General features: G+C 36.6%; 1 protein-coding gene across 5 annotated transcripts in view; it reads left to right on the top strand.

The window, feature by feature from the left end:
• Positions 1-1,049: 1,049 nt before the first annotated feature.
• LOC139755837 (uncharacterized) overlaps positions 1,050-20,602 on the top strand; it is a 26,383-nt gene continuing 6,830 nt past the window's right edge. For 2 of the 5 annotated variants that reach the window (XM_071674449.1, XM_071674445.1), the window contains exons 1-7: positions 1,473-1,607; positions 2,642-2,798; positions 3,273-3,346; positions 6,372-6,789; positions 9,995-10,121; positions 13,235-13,347; positions 19,388-19,864. In XM_071674449.1, coding sequence (XP_071530550.1) covers positions 2,654-2,798; positions 3,273-3,346; positions 6,372-6,789; positions 9,995-10,121; positions 13,235-13,347; positions 19,388-19,864 — 1,354 coding nt within the window. In that variant the 5' untranslated portion in view covers positions 1,473-1,607; positions 2,642-2,653. The other 3 variants (XM_071674448.1, XM_071674446.1, XM_071674447.1) reach the window with 3 other exon arrangements.

Here is a 20,602-nt window from a genome sequence, read left to right as displayed (position 1 = left end):
TCATTTCCAAACATCTCATACCTAAGAATTAAGTAAGAATTCTTTAAATGCATGCAAACCACTCGTAATCTTGCGAGATAAAGATTAGTGAAAGATATAAGACAAAGCAACAGATATGTCGTGAGTAGTTGTCCTAAAAATCAACAATTCATCCATTTAAATACATGACATTTAATTAAAACCCGTTGTTTACAGCGGGAACTTTAAATGTTTTTTTAAATAGTATTCTTTGTTATTCAGAATTTCTGGTCTTGAGAGATATATCATAATGCCAGTAGAGAATATGGAATTTTGCTGTGGGTGACTGAGTGCTGAATGATTAATATTTTCCGTCTTTTCAAAGTCTATTGAGAGGATTGCTGTAATCCGATGGGGGCGGCGCGCATCGCCTGCCAGGCCAAATCCAACATTTGTTTTAAGCATAGAAGCGTCTATATCTATGCACGTATCAGTAGGTGTCTAATAGAATTTTACGGTAGGAGGTAATTAAGATCACTCTAAACGTTACAGGCTTTGAGAGAAATATCTTCGTATTCAATGTTAAAGGTTCTAATCACGGACAAAGGCCTACATCCACATCTAAAAGGTACATTTGCCATGTCATAGAAACAAGGATATCCTCATTTAGACTCAGCACATCTTAATAGGTATAAAGCTGACTCGTTGACATTTTACAATTACTCTTTAAAAGAAAAAAGATTCCAAATCATAGCGAAACTATTGTCAGAACAACAGGGGAATATCGCTGATCAGTGGAAGTAACCAGTTGCATTTGGCGTCACTAAAATTCATTTATCATTCTTAATTACTTTCTCTGATATTCATTTTTCCACTTATCACCTCTTTTCCATTTTCTTATCTTTCTATACAGCATATAAAGCAACAGGCATGTCTTCAATAGGTGCTAAAAATTGCATTTATTCATTTGAGTACATAAAACCTGATCTAAAGAAGTTATTTGTTTTAAGTTTATTATTCCTAGTTATGCATAACTTGTGAACTTCGTTCAGGTTAGTATTTACGCCAATTATTATACTAACGTAGTTGCGTTGACCGTGTACTGACTTATGAATAACCATCGTCATCTCTAAAGACTATTGTGATGCCGAAGTATTTTGAAGCGAGGTGCTCAACAGTCACATGAACGTCCTCAAGGGTGAGTGTTTGATGGGCATAGTGATCAGCAAAACTGGAATTCTCACTAGTGCCTACGCTCTGCTGGCACTAGCCTGGGTCTTGGGTTGGGAAGGCAGTCATCTCTCACGGGTTCTTGAATTACAGTCTTTTGACAATACTTGATTATCTAACTGACTTTATTAATCAGCAACACTATTCAAGTAGAAGATAACCTCAAACTCATTCATAAACTGTCTTTTGCCATATTTATATTAGAAGACTTTTAGCTCGCCATTCTAGTAGAGTGAGCGATCACTTTCAACGAAGACTTACATGAGCGAACTAAATCCTCAACGAATACATTCACTTAAAACTCTGGCAACTCCTGCATGGGAATGTTTACATAACAATGACAGGGGTCGAAGATTGACTCGTTTTATTTGAACTTTGTGAAGAAAGTAATTGATTTGCAAATCTTCCGTATCGCGAAGGTGAAGCTTCGTGCTGTAGGAAAGCTACTGGGTGATGAACACATGGACATGACAAGCGAGACTTTTTTTCTGCTAACAGAAAACTAAATTCTACCTTGATTTAATAGTTTTGGTATTCTTGGTGAATGAATGTACTTTCTGTCAACCAGTTATATTTCTTCTAAAGTCCAGTAGATAACTGGGTAATTCGTGAAGCCTCGATTTTTGTCGTTAGCCATACATGACAGCACTTGATCAAATGTGAACAAATAAACGAGGTTAGAATTATCCTTGTGAACAGCTGAGAGGCTCTGTACAAATTGAACACATAAAGAGTAGAAAAAATAACATCTTCGGGTACTGTCTAGTGATAGTTCTCTTTGTTATTCGCTCTGCCTTAGGCTTTCTGTTGAGATGGATGTTCCACTTTTGAACCCCATAGCTAATAGTCTGCCTTCTAAAAATATAATTGATTGAAGTACAACTTTGTCATATGTGTTAAAGGTCTTCCCATAGATTTCATGCAGGTTTGTGTAGTGGTGGAGGGAATGTTTGATTGATTGAATTTTTTGGGTAATATGATAAAGATATAGTTATAATTTAATATTTCATTGGAGATAGTTCATAAGTTTATTCAGATCACTTCCTTTATGCTTGTCGTAATACATGCATAATGATTGATGGCACGCAGTATAGAATAAACATTTTAAAGTACAAACATAATGTAGCTACAGTAAATACAGAATGGAATTGATTAGATATCATTAAAAACTATTAATAGAGAATTGAGCAGTCACTAACCTCATTCTAGAAGAATTAAAAATTGTGACAGACCAAAAAAAACAGTCTATGAAAATGATGTTTTTTGAGACATCTTTGATTTGACACTATATGGTTAACAGTGTGCATTCATTTCACAGAACTATATAAGTATTCATAAACAGATTCTTGATAAGGTTACTCCCTTGTTTAACCGAAAGAGAACTTTAGTCCTCATTATTTTCATATTTCACCTCAGATCTTCAATCATATTTATAGTGTATCTTTATTTCCAGTGTATTTGGAAAATGCCAGTTTTTGCCTGTGGTATAAATGCATGTGGTCAAATTCAAGAAGGTGGCCCTTATATATTGTGCTGCCCCATTCCAATAACATGTTTTCAAGATATCAGCCAAGTGCAAGTGACTTTCAGCCATATACTTTGGAAGACATGTAAGTGATTTTATATATGAGCCAATAAAAGCAAGGTATATGTTATAAGTATTTTCTTATCATTTGGATTAATCCTGATATGTAGAGTATTATTTAATGGATATACTACATGTGAAACGTCTGGGATAAACCATGGAAAGGGCTGTCGGGCCTGGATGTGGATAGGGAACTGTAGTTTTGGTGCATTACACATGACAGCTAGAGGCTGAGTGTGAACAAATCTGGCCTTATTAGACTGTTTTCTTGGCACTACCCTGCTGAAGCCGGGGGTAGAGATGCTGTTTCCTGTGGGGCAGGGTAGTGACAGGAGGGGATGAAGGCAAGCATGAACATACATGATTATTCTTTGCTCTATTTTTGTATTTTTTGTGTTTATCAGTCTGTTTATCAGTTTACTAATTCATGCACAAAGTGTATATTTTTGTTTATCTAATCAGAATTTTATTCTTTTATATGTTGTCTTTTCTTTTTCAGCTTTAGGTTGGAAGTGGACAGGATACCAGAATCATGATGTTCTAGATCTAAAAGAGCTAGACCTGCTTTGGAAGGTAAATGGAACATAATATAATTCAGCATACACATTATACAATGAATTATGATACTAAACATATCATTTCAGTTTATGAACCACGAACATGCTTATACAGTACTGTTTTATGCAAAAATTGATTTACAACAGTTCACTTCATGAATGCCAACATTTTTGGCTGTTAGTTTTGTTACCTTATATAATCCAGGAGATTGGTATATGCTAGAAAAAGCTGAGCAGATTGCACTGAAGTATGGTACAAAGACAAGCTTTGTCCCATTCCTCAAGATGTAGTTCTTAGCACAATAATGTAGGTTATGTTTAAATTGACTTGAAAATTGAAAACTGCATTAGAATAAGGTATTGTTGTTATCTGTAACTTCATTTTCATTCATATAAGGTGATCAAAGTGCATGCAACATATTATATACTCCCACTTATCTCCAGCTTTTGTCTAGAGTGTATTTCTTTTTCACCAAAAAGTATGGAATAAACTTGATATTCAGCAGAAAGAAACCCCCTGGTAATTTTTCAAGCATTTTAAGTTTGCTTCAGCATTTACACTGCTAAATGAGTCTTTTGGCATCACGATTATGATAATGTATTGCATATCTGGGACTGAAAAGTTGTAAGCTAGTATTACATTACCACTTCACTAATTGTCATTATCAGTGTTTTCATATGATTTTTTTAATACCTTGCATTACCATTGTTACATTGAGTTGGATGCATACTTGATGTGTTGTATAGACATCTGACATCTCATATCAAGGATTTGACGTGATTTTTGGCAAACCATTGTCAAATACAAGAACACATAAGATTTGTCAATTAAGTAGATCTGATGCATGGTAAGACTAAATATGGATATCAGGAATGTCTGTTACATGCTGCTTGTGTTATAAGATTAAGTAGATACAACTGTACAGTAGAAGTGAGTTGGGTTTCATGCCTGTATTTTCTTCCATTTGAACCTAGTGATAGTTTTTATCTCTTTGACCTAGTAATTTTGGGTTTTAATTTTTGAAATGGAAGCTTCCTTGAGATGTATTATGAAAGAGAAAAAAATTATCATAAATGGATGACTTCAGTTGTCGGTTGGAACATTAGGTAGGAGCCTCTGAAAACACTGCGCTAGAGTATCCCAATGCCAGTGGCCTGTTAAGGATGAGGAACTGAAACCTAAGAAGCAGGTCTGGAGTTGAACAGTTGTGGAGATACTTTTGCTGTGGCCACACCCTTGGGGAAGTTCCTAAAGAGAATGGTCGATAGAGGTAGATACACAAAATCTGTTTTGGAGGTCTAATATACATATGTCACAAAGCTCTGATGAATGAATGTCAATTAATTATGAAATAGATTTGAGAATGTGATTAAATCTCCATGCTCTTTGATAATTCTGGAAGCATCTCAGTAGAGCACTAAATCTCTCTGACATTATTCTACAATTTTCCTGATACAGCACATACTTGTATTCAGTCCTCATCTTCCAGATGATCATCTTGAGGTCATTGCTTTTTTTTCATCTTTTTTTTAACACTGCAAAGCTCTGAAACTCTTTGCCTAGTTTTCTTCCCAACAGCTATTGCCTTTATTATTCTAAATGGCAAAACATGCTACCTCAAAGTAATTTCACTATTTCCTCCCCTTTTTATTTTTTTCAGGCCCAGACATTTCGTTGTTCTTTGATCTAGTCTTAAAAATGTATTCCTGTTATATATATATTGGCTGTAAAAAGGTGCTACTCTTCAAGCATCTGCAGTTGCCTTTGATCTGTTGTTGGAGTCCTCACTTTTTTTCATGATGGCTGCTCCCATTGATAATGGACTTTGTCAAACAAAAAGTCACCTATTTACAGTGTCAGCTAAAGATAATGTAAACTTTTGGACTAGTCTATCAGGAAGCAGTACAAGGAAGTGGAGGCATATGACATTACATACTCAGTAAAAAATCAACTTTACATAATGCAGTGAAAAAGGTGAGCCTAAGGATACACTGTGCTATGAATTTGCCATAGGTAAAGCAACTTTAATGGAGAGTATTTCACCACTGATATGTTGCAAGACTTGAAGAGGAATTCTGGCATCTTTTTTTGATTAGCATGTATACAAAAAAGTATTGCATGATTAATTTTGATTAGATTGTTATGAACATTTTAATACAGTATTGATGAAAACCTCCAAGTATCTTACTTTTTGCGTTAGCCAATTTGCTGTGCCCCAATGTGGTTGGATAATTGGACTTTCACTGCACTTTCAAATGTGATTCTGTATATTTATTAATCTATTCAGTAATTCCAAATTGAACTGTAGATTTCCATATACAATTTATTGTTTTTCTTATACTACTTGATGTCTAGCATAATCAGACTCAGCCTATTTGTGGTTACAAGAAAATATGCGATCAGTCAGGTTGCATCCCCATCAGTGGATGAAAAGGAGTACAGTCCTGGTAAAGAACTTCTCACTTCAAAGAAGTTCATCATATCTTTTACAGTGGATGAAGTGCAGCATTTGAAGCTGTGGGATCCCAATAAGATTAGTTAATGACTAGAAACGAATTTAGAATACATTTTTGTACCATGCTCATAAGTTGCATTGTTTTGAAGTATTAGCATGTTTTCTTTCGAAATAGGATTGACACAGATAAGTGAAATCACTCTGTCTGTCTACCTCTATCTCTGATGCCTGTTCCACTCTGGAAACTCTCATCAACAGGATGGCCATGGCAAAAGAGTCTCCACTTATTCCTGTCCTTACATGCCTCCCTCACATACACCATTCCATGCACTATTTCCCCATTTCTCTCCCTCCAGTACTCCTCCACTTTTTTTACCATCTCACAGGTGGTCTTCCTTTCACACCAACCCATTAATCCTACTATAATTTATTCTCCTTGTAAACTGCAACCAATACAGTATCATCACTCTGTCAATCATCACCCTTGCATATACATTTTATGGTATGCAGACTTATTCCCATATGATATCTACATACATCTTAACCATGATGGGTTATCCTAATTCCAAGCTTGGTTTTCCTCAGATTTTTGTCAGTGAGAACCGTATAGTGGCAATCAATACTTCTGATTCAGTGGTAGTTTGGGAGAAGAAGGGATGGAGGAATCTACATTTCCAGAAAGATCATGGAAAGGAAGAGCATGAACCCTGTAGTAGTTTAAGGAGTGAATTATCCATACAGGACATGAGTTCAGCATTAAGGACTGAAGAACAAGATTGCTCAGAAAAAATTGGCATTAATGAGTGTGAAAGAGAGGAATTAGATACCATGTATGAAAGCAATAAACAGAAGTTAGAAGTTGAGCATTTTCCCAAGCATCAGAGTGAAGTATGTGATGCAGGCTTGGTGCAAAATGAAGGCCATACCCATGCAAGAGGTACTTCAAACTTGGCTATCTGCCAAGTTGCTTTGGAGGATAATGCTCTCCTTGCACTTGATAAAGGTAAATGTTATACAGCTGAAATAGAAATGAGCTGCTGATGCCATCAGACCTATTTCTTTATTTTTTTTTTTCATACTATTCTTTATATTGATGTATATAACTTGAGCCACACAAGCTGTTGTTCAGGCTAATTTGCAATGTGGATGATTGTGTTAGTTGAGTTACAGAATCTTCTCTATAATACAGTAGACATGCATGAGCAAAGTGAGAGTTTATCTGCAGATGATCTATTCCACATAGATGGTGATGGAGCTGAATAAAATTGATAGATAGATAGATAAAACAAGTATGAAGCTACAAAATGGGTGGAACATGGGCAAATGAAATAATAACTGCAGGTTATGAAATTAAGATGAGTGATAGAGATTGAATTGAGTGACAGTATTGCTTGAGAGGGAAGAGGATGGATGTGAAAAGAGCAAGTAGGAATGTATATATATGGGTATATGTAATGTGACTTAAAGAATGGAGGCAGAAGTATTAATAACACAATAACATGAATACTTATAATTCATTTGGAAATTATAGTGCAGGTTTTTTGTCAGATTTGACATTTTTTATGCTAGTAGTATGCTTAACCATTTGTGAACACTGGAGAGGACTCCAGAAAAGCAATGTGATATTTAGTGAATGACAAATTGAAATATGAACAGAAACTGGACTGAAAATGAAGTTGAGGGTGAAAAAAACATAGTTTAGAATATGGACATTAAGTGGTAAGAAAGAATAACAAAAAAGTATGCAAGAGGTCAGAGAGTGATATCACCGATATAGTGCATAATGAATGTGTAGAACTCGGGTAAAAAGTGATATGTTACTGGAAAATCTCTAACAGCTGATGAATATCTTGTGTGTATTTTATGATGTCAGCATATATGTTTTGTTTTGTGTTTATGACAGGCTTTGTAGTATTTCACAATGCCTTTATTCATATATTAATGCTCTTTTTTTTCTTCAATTTACTCAAATTGTATATATTTTCATTCTTGTATTGTAGGTTTAATTGTATTCTATAATATTAAATGGACCTCTTTGGTGAAATGGTTAGCGTTCGTGACTGTGATGCATTAATGGGCCACCCAGGATCATACTCATAGATTCAAATCCTGGTTTATGCAGTTGGTCCACAGTCAACCCAGTTATTTATCATTTCCTATGAGTTGGTCAATAAAATGGGTACCTTTACCACGAGAAATATCTTTGAATCTTCTATAATTCAATACACAAAGAATTGTAACATTAAATATTAGTGAAGGTCTATACAAATTGGATAGCTTTATTGTTGATGAGATCTTTAAACAGTTCCTTTTCTTGTCAACATGATAGATTTTATGATACACATGTTGCCAGACTTGAACGCACCTGACCCCCATTCGGGTAGCCACTTGTTTACCAAATGGCTGTTATATTTCTTTCAACTGACTGTTATGTTTGTTTTTTGTGCCTCCTTTGATGATGTGATCATTACATGAAAGTGCGTTTAAGAACTTATTGTGTTTTATTTCTTTTTGGATTAGAAGGAATAGACTAAAAAGGCCACATTTGTTTACACTCAGTCTTTATCTGTCATGTGTATAGCACTGAAACTACAGCTCCCAGTCCACATCCAGGCTCCACAGACCTGTCCATGATTCACCCCAGGTGCTTCACATGCCCTGGTTCGGTACATTAACAGCATGTTGACCCCGGTATACCACATTGTCCCAATTCACTCTGTTACTTGCACACCTTTTACCCTCCTGTATTTTCAGGCCCTAATTGCTCAAAATCTTTTTCACTCCATCCTTCCACCTCCAATTTGGTCTCCCACTTCTCCTTGTTCCCTCTTCCTCTGACACATATATCCTCTTTGTCAATCTTTCCTCACTCAATATCTCCATGTGTCCAAACCATTTCAACACATCCTCTTCTGCCCTCTCAGTCACACTCTTTTTATTACCACATATCTCTCTTACCCTTTCATTACTTACTTGATTAAACCACCTCACGCCACATATTGTCCTCACACATTTCATTTCCAATACATCCACCCTCCTCCACACATAGCCCATGCCTCGCAACCATAACATTGTTGGAATCACTATTCCTTCAAACATACCCATTTTTGCTCTCCGAGATAACGTTCTCCACCTTCCACACATTCTTCAACGCTCCCAGAACCTTCTCCCCCTCCCACACCCTTTGACTCACTTCTGCTTCCATGGTTCCATCTACTGCTGAGTCCACTCCCAGATATCTAAAACATGTCACTGCCTCCAGTTTTTCTCCATTCAAACTTACCTCCCAATTAACTTGTCCAACAACCCTACTGAACCTAATAACCTTACTCTTATTCATATTTACTCTCAACTTTCTCCCTTCACACATCTTACCAAACTCAGTCACAAACCTCTGCAGTTTCTCACCCGAATCAACCACCAGCGCTGTATCATCAGTGAACAACAACTGACTCACTCCCTAGGCCCTGTCATCCACAACATACTGCATACTTGCCCTTCTCTTCAAAACTCTTGCATTCCTCTCCCTACCCAACCCACCCATAAACAAATCAAACAATTATGGGGACATGACACACCCCTGCTTTAAATCAACATTCACTGGGAACCAATCACTCTCCTTTCTTACATCCTTGGTAAAAACTTTTCACTGCTTCTAGCAACTTACCTCCCACACCATATACTCTTAAAACCTTCCATAAAGTATGTCTATCAACCCGATCATATGCCTTCTCCAGATCCATAGATGCTACATACAAATCCATCTGTTTTTCCATGTATTTCTCACATACATTTTTCAAAGCAAACACCTGATCCACACATCCTCTACCACTTCTAAAAACACACTGCTCTTCCCCAATCTGATGCTCTGTACATGCCTTTACCTTCTCAGTCAATACCCTCCCATATGATTTCCCAGGAATACTCAACAAACTTATGCCTCTGTAATTTGAACACTCACCTTTATCCCCTTTGCCTTTGTACAAAGGCATAATGCATGCATTCCGCCAATCTTCAGGCACTACACCATGATCCATACATACATTGAATGTCCTTACCAACCAATCAACAACACAGTCACCCCCCTTTTCAATGAATTCCACTCAAATACCATCCAAACCCCATAATACTATTATGATGTATCATAGATAGATGATAGCTTTAGTTGATTTGCTTTGTGTAAGTATTAATACGATGCAGTTCAACAGATGGAATGTTGTTCTCTGGCTGTGTTCCCGTCTCACTTAAACCGAAGATTACTGAAGTTGCACTGGGAAAGGAACATAATGTGGCATTGACAGCAGATGGAGTTCTTCTGACATGGGGGGACGGAATGTACGTGCAGTTTTGAAGGCCATTGACTCATCAAACATGTATTGGAAAATATTAATCAAAGAATAGTCCTGTATGGTATTTTATGGTTTTCATATTCATACTGGAAAATTTTTGGACACTTTTATTCTTTATACTGATTAGGCACAATCTTACAGACTATTTTAGAAGTATATTGGAAAATTTCTATTTTCTTTATCATACATACTCACTATTTCCTGTTTTAGTGAGGTAACATTCAAGAGCAGATGACTAAGCTTTACAGGAAAAACTCCTCACTTGGCCCCCTTCTGTGTTCTTTCTTCTGGAAAAGTAAAACGAGGGGAGGATTTCCAGCTCTCCACTCCCACCCCTTTTAGTTACCTTCTACAACACACAGGGAATATGTTGGAGGTATTCTTTCTCCCCTATCCCCAAGGATGATATTAGAAAGACAGATTACATTATTAATATTTTTTGGTAGAGGATGATCATCTATGAGGATGCCCAGTATTATAACAGACTTAATTGCTTAAACAATTTTTCACTTCATATTCAAATCCTTTGGATTAAGTAAGACTCATGTGGTATAGGAAAGACATGCACCTCCTCTTCCCTAGATTATCTTGTACTTCCCCTGGTGGCTGACATATAGCTGTTAAAAACAGTGACTGCTCCATATTTACTCAGTATGCATCCTTGGTCTTAAAATTACATCAAACATTTAAACATTTTTCAGTGGCAGTGTAGTTCTGACTTATTTATTCTTTGATTTAGAGAGTAGTCCCATACCTTGCCCCCATCATAGAAAAAAGTCTATTTGACTTCATAGATTGTGCACTTTTCAAAGAATTCAAAGATGAAAATCAGTCTCGTGTTATATTGATGACCTAAGTTGTACTAATGATTTTACATCAGTCTTAAAATGAAGCTTGCATGGCTTATCAAGAGGCCAGCATATAATTTAGTATGAACTGTTCAACCATGATAAGATTGAATGTAAAACTGATGACCAGTCAGTTTCACATTTTGATCTCCGATGTTAGAGAACAATATATTTGTGCTATACTTAGCTTCATATAGTCCTTAGGAGCATTATGGGATCTTTAGATCAAAATTTGTAATTGCTTAATTAGATTGCTATATCCTGTACCTTTACTGTATCTGATGGTAGTTGTTTTAGATGGTGATATAGTGTTGTCTTTTTATTCTTGAGCATTTCTCTGTTTGAATATTAAGGATATTCCTACATATGACTATATATAGGTTACTGTCAGGGCCTTGTCTTAGTTGTAAATGATCTCTCATTAAATGTTTGACCTCATTCTACAGGTATAAACTTCTTCCTTTGAGATGAATTTCAAGTGAGCCAATAAGCAAGAACATGTTCCTTATGGGATGACTTGTTTTGTTTCAAGGTTCCTGTAAACATGAGAATCATTTTGGTTTTACTATCAGCTTTTAGTGAGAGTCAGAAGTGAATAATTTTAACATCTTTTGACAGTTCATTCTTTCTTGCCATAGTTGGGTGTTCAGAGATGTCTTTTACCAATGACATATTTTGAATTGGTAGATCATAGCCCCTTCTGTCACACATGAATGATATTAGTGTAGTATTACATTTTTTTCGTACTTGATTGCTGTTTCACATGTTAGTGAGGTAGCACCGGGAAACAGAGGAAGAAAGACATATCTGCTCAAATACACATGTACTATATACATATATGTGCATACATGTACATATACATGTATATACATACATACACACATATATACACATGTACATATTCATGCTTGCTCGCCATATTATTTTTTTTTTTCATACTATTTGCCATTTTCTGCATTAGCAAGGCAGCGTTAAGAAAAGAGGACTGAGCCTTTGAGGGAATATCCTCACTTGGCCCCCCTCCTCCGTTCCTTCTTTAGGAAAACTGAAAATGAGAGGGAGGGATTTCCAACCCCCTGCTTCCTTCCCTTTTAGTCGCCTTCTGTGACATGCAGGGAATACGTGGGAAGTATTCTTTCTCCCCTATCCCCTGGGATAACCATTAATACCTTTGATCATGATTCAGAAGTGGTTTTCAAGATAGTGTACACAGAACAGTGTGGATATAGACATTTATTAAGTAAATAAATGAATTGAATATCTTTACTTTATATTTGATATATTTGATTGCCATTTCCTGCATCAGCGAAGTAGCATCAAGAAACAGATGAAGAATGGCCCATCCACTCATATACACACACATATATATATATATATATAAATGCCCTTACACACACATATACATATCAACATATACACATACATACCTGTGCACAGACACATACATATATACATATGTCATATTCATACTTGCTTTCATCCATATCTGTTGGTACCTCTCCCCACAGGAAACAGCATCGTTACCCCTTGATCCAGCGAGGTAGCGCTAAGAAAACAGACAAAAAAATGGCCACATTCTTTCACACTCAGTCTCAAGCTGTCATGTGTAATGCCCTGAAACCAGAGCTCCCTATCCACATCCACATCTTATTGGAACTCATTGATCAGTAGACACTTACAAGACACAAAGATATCTATACATGTTGAACTTTGGGAAAGTATTCCATTTGATTTATAGTTGCCCTGTTATTTGTAGGCTCTGGATTAGACATATTTAGAATATCATCAAATCATATTGCTGTTGTTTTAATCACTAACATTTGGACCTCTAAATGTTGTGGATTAAAAGCAAAATTTAGGTTAATTCAACTTGCTGAAGGACTGTTATCATGATGCATGCACTTCTTTTTGCAAGTAACTGTTGTCATGTTCCTTTTCTTCACTAAGGGACTGTTGTTATGATGCACTTCGTTGCTAAGGGACTGTTTTCATGATGCACTTTGGGGTAAAAGTATGAATTAGAGTACATATTATATTCCAAACATTTTGATAGCCATATTCACTTTTTCAATAGATTTGCAACTGTCTCATATATGTGCTATATTACTGTGTCCATCCATCTGAACTTATTTTTTTATAGTACAGTTTATTCTGTAAGGTGAACCTGTTTTAGAAATGTTATTGAAACACATGATTAGTTCTGAAAATTTTGTTTTTGTATTATAAGACAGAAATCTTTTTCAACTTTCAGGCGTGGACAATTAGGCATTGGTGAATTGTGCCACAGTGAAAAACCAGTGGTCATAGAGAATCTTCAGGGTATTGTTATCTCTTCTGTAGTTTGTGGAGGCTGGCACTCTGTTGGTAAGTATTACTGTCCATAACCATTATTAAAGATAAAAGAACCATCATACAGTCCATTTTCAGATGTGACTGGTTTCCAGTGTGAAGCTTTAAATGAAAAGGTTATTTATTATTTTATCAATGCCAATATCACTGTGTGCCTATTACTGATGTTGTTTTTAATTGCAACTATAACTATATATTTCATAAGAACATTGAAGAGATTAGCAGTTGCACATGTCAATATGAAGATGATGCAATATTTTTAGGAGTCATTTTTACTAGAAGATTGACATGAGCCAGTCACATTGAATATCTCAGGAGCTGTTAGGAAAACCATGCTGAGATTATAACGAGACTATAAGTGCTAGAGATATTCATTGGCTACTGATGACATTCTAGATATGGTTGATGTTTTCTATGGTTTTGGTATTAGAAGCTGAAGGTCTATATGCAGATTCTGGTGAGCTTCCAATGAATTTAAGATGTTTTTTTTTTTTTTTTTTTTTATATACTTTGTCGCTGTCTCCCGCGTTTGCGAGGTAGCGCAAGGAAACAGACGAAAGAAATGGCCCAAACCCCCCCCCCATACACATGTACATACACACGTCCACACATGCAAATATACATACCTACACAGCTTTCCATGGTTTACCCCAGACGCTTCACATGCCCCGACTCAATCCACTGACAGCACGTCAACCCCTGTATACCACATCGCTCCAATTCACTCTATTCCTTGCCCTCCTTTCACCCTCCTGCATGTTCAGGCCCCGATCACACAAAATCTTTTTCACTCCATCTTTCCACCTCCAATTTGGTCTCCCTCTTCTCCTCGTTCCCTCCACCTCCGACACATATATCCTCTTGGTCAATCTTTCCTCACTCATTCTCTCCATGTGCCCAAACCATTTCAAAACACCCTCTTCTGCTCTCTCAACCACGCTCTTTTTATTTCCACACATCTCTCTTACCCTTACGTTACTTACTCGTTCAAACCACCTCACACCACACATTTTCCTCAAACATCTCATTTCCAGCACGTCCATCCTCCTGCGCACAACTCTATCCATAGCCCACGCCTCGCAACCATACAACATTGTTGGAACCACTATTCCTTCAAACATACCCATTTTTGCTTTCCGAGATAATGTTCTCGACTTCCACACATTTTTCAAGGCTCCCAAAATTTTCGCCCCCTCCCCCACCCTATGATCCACTTCCGCTTCCATGGTTCCATCCGCTGACAGATCCACTCCCAGATATCTAAAACACTTCACTTCCTCCAGTTTTTCTCCATTCAAACTCACCTCCCAATTGACTTGACCCTCAACCCTACTGTACCTAATAACCTTGCTCTTATTCACATTTACTCTTAACTTTCTTCTTCCACACACTTTACCAAACTCAGTCACCAGCTTCTGCAGTTTCTCACATGAATCAGCCACCAGCGCTGTATCATCAGCGAACAACAACTGACTCACTTCCCAAGCTCTCTCATCCCCAACAGACTTCATACTTGCCCCTCTTTCCAGGACTCTTGCATTTACCTCCCTAACAACCCCATCCATAAACAAATTAAACAACCATGGAGACATCACACACCCCTGCCGCAAACCTACATTCACTGAGAACCAATCACTTTCCTCTCTTCTTACACGTACACATGCCTTACATCCTCGATAAAAACTTTTCACTGCTTCTAACAACTTGCCTCCCACACCATATATTCTTAATACCTTCCACAGAGCATCTCTATCAACTCTATCATATGCCTTCTCCAGATCCATAAATGCTACATACAAATCCATTTGCTTTTCTAAGTATTTCTCACATACATTCTTCAAAGCAAACACCTGATCCACACATCCTCTACCACTTCTGAAACCGCACTGCTCTTCCCCAATCTGATGTACTTAAGATGTACTTGTCCTAAAGTTCCCTTTAGGCCCTGGTAAATACATCATCTAACCCTACATATAAGTTTACCATTAGCTTCTGAAAAAACTATATTTAATGTGAAAAGACAGATATTCAATCATTTAAAGTTCTCAGAACCTCTTAATGTGAGAACAGAAAAAATTACCATTAATGAGAGTAATTTTATTTCAGATCAGTTCGAGAAGTAGATTTTGTTTGATTCCCTCCCTAGAAGGTTCCTGAGGTCAAACTTTTTAGGGATTATATGAAAACATCTAAAAGTATCATGACTTCTGTATGAGTAAATTTTTATAGATTGATGCTCTTCATGGAAATAAAATAAAGATATTTACTGATTGTTCAAAATGTGATTAAAGTGTAGGTTTTCCTCTACTTAATGAATATTGATCTCAGATCTCATATAGCAAAATTGACCCAAGAATCACTTATACTTACTGCAAAACTATATGGTATTGAAGCTGCACTTATATTAATTGAGCAATCCTAAAAAGATAAATTAACAGTCTAGAGTGTATTCCAAACTATATCACACTAAGCTCCAATGCATCCCATAATTCAATAAGTCCAACATTAGTTAGTAAGAGTCCATTGAAATCATAAGAGCGTAGAATTAGGCTGGTGTCCTGGACATGAAGCTATCAATGATAATGAAATTGTAGATGCTAAGGCTAAAGCAGCATATCTAACAGTCGATATATGAGAACCCAAAATAACAACAAATTATGGAGGGTGAATGATTTTGAAGTATGGTCTTCCTCTTTCAACAGGAATTGCCGTTATGAGATAATTCTTTATCATCTAGTGATTAGTCATACTGTGTTGACCTATGGTTACTTGATGAGGAAGAGGCCTGCTTCATTCTTTGATACTTACAATATCATCATGGAACATACTGATAGAATGCTAAAGGTATGATAGTCTCTGAATGGAAAGATCACTTATATTTTAACAATGGAAGAAATTTGAGTATTAGAGCAGTTTTAGATATAATGTTAATGATTAATAGATTGATTAAGTTTTTGAAGGAAGGCAAATTATGTATTTCTGTATGAACAGTTTTAAGATTTCATATATCTTTTGCTAAAAAATCCTAAGTAATTAATAGGTTCTGGTACTTTACAAATTCCAAAAAATCAGTCAGTCAGTCAAAAGAGCAGTAATTTGTTTGAAAATTAAATTTTGTCTCAGAAGGCCTTATTAGATAACTACTTTCTTTTCACAGCCCCTTTACTGAAGTTTCAAGAGTTTCCCCAAAACAGTTGATTTAGTTGTGCTTGGTTTATGGGGATTTTGAAGGGCTCCTCATCTTTAACTCTTGTTTGTCACTTCCTTTCTTTCGTTTGAGAGCCTTCTACTCCCATCCATTTGGGTAGGCTGTCATCTACTTCTTTACATGATGAAGGCAGAAGGGAAGAAAATGATTTCTGAACTTATGTAAAGCTATTTCTTTCTACAGTGACACCAATAATCAAGGCTTCCTTTTACCTTCCTGTCCTATCATTCCTTCTTCACTGTCTCTTCTATCCTGTAATTTCATATTTCACAGGAATAGGTTCCATGAAGTGTATAGCTAACAGACATCTTTGGATTTGTGAAATGGCAATGTATGGGCCATTAACAAACTGTGGATTTAGGAAGGTGATCTTGCCTTTCAGGGCATTTGGATTATGTCTAAGTATTATTGAAAAGAATAAGGATATATGGTGTGGGAGGCAAGTTGTTAGAAGCAGTGAAAAGTTTTTATCGAGGATGTAAGGCATGTGTACGTGTAGGAAGAGAGGAAAGTGATTGGTTCTCAGTGAATGTAGGTTTGCGGCAGGGGTGTGTGATGTCTCCATGGTTGTTTAATTTGTTTATGGATGGGGTTGTTAGGGAGGTGAATGCAAGAGTTTTGGAAAGAGGGGCAAGTATGAAGTCTGTTGGGGATGAGAGAGCTTGGGAAGTGAGTCAGTTGTTGTTCGCTGATGATACAGTGCTGGTGGCTGATTCATGTGAGAAACGGCAGAAGCTGGTGACTGAGTTTGGTAAAGTGTGTGGAAGAAGAAAGTTAAGAGTAAATGTGAATAAGAGCAAGGTTATTAGGTACAGTAGGGTTGAGGGTCATGTCAATTGGGAGGTAAGTGTGAATGGAGAAAAACTGGAGGAAGTATAGTGTTTTAGATATCTGGGAGTGGATCTGGCAGTGGATGGAACCATGGAAGTGGAAGTGGATCATAGGGTGGGGGAGGGGGCGAAAATTCTGGGAGCCTTGAAGAATGTGTGGAAGTCGAGAACATTATCTCAGAAAGCAAAAATGGGTATGTTTGAAGGAATAGTGGTTCCAACAATGTTGTATGGTTGCGAGGCGTGGGCTATGGATAGAGTTGTGCGCAGGAGGATGGATGTGCTGGAAATGAGATGTTTGAGGACAATGTGTGGTGTGAGGTGGTTTGATCGAGTAAGTAACGTAAGGGTAAGAGAGATGTGTGGAAATAAAAAGAGTGTGGTTGAGAGAGCAGAAGAGGGTGTTTTGAAATGGTTTGGGCACATGGAGAGAATGAGTGAGGAAAGATTGACCAAGAGGATGTATGTGTCGGAGGTGGAGGGAATGAGGAGAAGTGGGAGACCAAATTGGAGGTGGAAAGATGGAGTGAAAAAGATTTTGTGTGATCGGGGCCTGAACATGCAGGAGGGTGAAAGGAGGGCAAGGAATAGAGTGAATTGGATCGATGTGGTATACCGGGGTTGATGTGCTGTCAGTGGATTGAATCAGGGCATGTGAAGCGTCTGGGGTAAACCATGGAAAGCTGTGTAGGTATGTATATTTGCATGTGTGGATGTATGTATATACATGTGTATGGGGGTGGGTTGAGCCATTTCTTTCGTCTGTTTCCTTGCGCTACCTCGCAAACGCGGGAGACAGCGACAAAGCAAAAAAAGAAGAAAAAAAAAATTATTGAAAAGGAATTGACCCTTCATTTCTCTTGCTCACTAGTCTTCTCTGTAGGGAGAAATGGCTTTCCATGAATTCAGAACTCATTTTTGAGATTATTTCATACTGAGAAGACTTATTTCCACCCAGTCATCAATGTCACTGTATGAAAAGAACAGAGGTGTTTAGTTCACAACTATAACCAGTGTAAGTAGAAAGTGGATGTTCTTATGAAATAAGATGTATAAGGCTGATTAACCTATTTTCAGCTAATCATGTAGATTGATACTAAAGTAATGAATGTAACTCAAATAGATGAAAAGCACAGTATCATTTCAAGATTTTTAGCATAAAGAGGAAAGGCATTGATTTTTAAAATTAACTCTCACGTAGCATCACAATGGAAGTGTTGGCCTGGTATTTCAGCTGTGTCCATTTAGGGGAATTAATCTTAGATATTAATGTAACATAAGTTAGATAACAGATGTGTTTGGGTTCTAGCATATTAATTCACTTTTCTCATTCATACGTGTTGCCTTTACCTGTATCCTATCTTATTTAACATTTTAAGTATATGATCTGAAGTAACTTCTTTTGACCTCCTATTCCTTTTAGCATTTTGCAGTGCACCACATATTCATGCACTGCTCTTTGTAACTTCTCATTTTCCACCCATTAAAACCTTAAACATTTGTATTTTCATATGATATAAATCTTCCTTATTTTCCCACATTTCAATCTTTCATCCACTGATAAAACATAAAATGGCCATATTTTTATATCATGTATGTCATCCTTATTTTTCCTTGATTTTAACCTTTCATTCACTGATAAATGTAGGACAAATTTTGCTCTTTTTATTTACAACCTTAAATAGGTTTGAGAACTTTTCCTTTCTTTATATCAGTCTCATGGTATATCCTACAATCCCTGCATATTTATTGTATTGCCATGCTGATTCTTTCAGATTTAGAAACTAAATGCTGAATATAGTATCGTATAACCTCTTCCAGTATTTACTTGACAAACTTTCTGATAGTGAAGTTTGAAATGAAACTTTTCAAAGCAAGAGTGCCATATTATCAGCAGTTTCTCCTCCTGCCATTCCTTTGAAGATGGATATGAATCAAAGAAAACATATTATACCTAAATTTGATCAGCATTTTTTTTCAGCTTTTGTTTTTTCTAATTGCTTTGTATTCTTTCCAGCATTGAGTCATACTGGAGATGCATATGTTTGGGGTTGGAATGAAAGTGGACAGCTGGGCTTTCCACCAAATTCTCAGGGTAACCATTCAGTCATTAAATCAATTGAACACAAGTGTCTTTGCCTTGAGAATTTACCAGTTGATGGCAGGAGGATATGCAAAAGCATTGGAAGCATAACTGTGTCTGACAGCCACAAGTCATCACATGGTAGCACAGACCCCCATGTTGAATCTCTTAGCCAGTATCCAGGCACTGTTTCAAACATAGATAATGAAGATGATAGAAGCTCTAAGGGGAAATATGATGAAGTGAAGAGAAAGAAGCAGAATTATAGGCCTTCAGATATTAGAATAAACCAAGAGCACAGTATTGATAGAATTAATGTTCAAGCATCTCCCAGACTGCTGGACTTCTGGAGTGAAAATGTAAACATTGTGGATGTTCAGTGTGGAGACAGACACACTTTGTTTCAATTAGGTAAACACACTGATTTCTTTTGTTTGAGCCCAAAAATGAAGTTTCATGCTAAATACTTTTGCTTTGCAATTCTAAATTTATCATACTTCCTTTAACTTAGTGTTTTTTATTAGGATTAACCCAGTTTTGAAAATGCTTTAATTGTATTCTGATTCCATTAGCTTTAGGACAGAATTGTTTTGATATCATTGCATATTTATTGTTGGATACAAAAAGCTGTTTGATATCTACTCAATTTGTTCCAAGTAGAATTCTTTGTGAATCAACATACAAAAGTCTTTTGGTTTGAATACTGCTTCATGCAACTATATGTTGCATTTAGGTGTCTTCTGTGGATTTGTTAAACAACAAAGTTTGTAGATGTGATATGTCAAAGGGTTCTTTAGTCTATTTCAATTATTTTTTCCCATAAAGAACTGGTCTTTTTTAATGTCACTTTGGTTGCTGGGGATTACAAAGATGATTGCCACCTTTACAGGGTCTGATCTGAAACTCATCCCTGTTACTTTTGCCACCTTTCCTAACACATTAATGAATTTTCTTCTGCAGGCTTATTTGTCTTCCCAAGTGAGAAGGTTGAGTTAGTGATGCATATTTTAACATAGATTAAATGCACTTGTAATACCATTCTGAACATTATGTCGATGTATGAAAAACCAGATGCATAAGATTTTACACACGCCACTCTTAAAGCAAAACTAGTGTCAGAGATATGCTAGTGAATATATTGTTAACTTC

This window comes from Panulirus ornatus, chromosome 20 (assembly GCF_036320965.1).
Source record: "Panulirus ornatus isolate Po-2019 chromosome 20, ASM3632096v1, whole genome shotgun sequence".
NCBI classification, from domain to species: domain Eukaryota; kingdom Metazoa; phylum Arthropoda; class Malacostraca; order Decapoda; family Palinuridae; genus Panulirus; species Panulirus ornatus.
The sequence above is the reverse complement of the archived record's forward strand: the minus strand, read 5'-3'. Positions and strand labels throughout refer to the sequence as shown.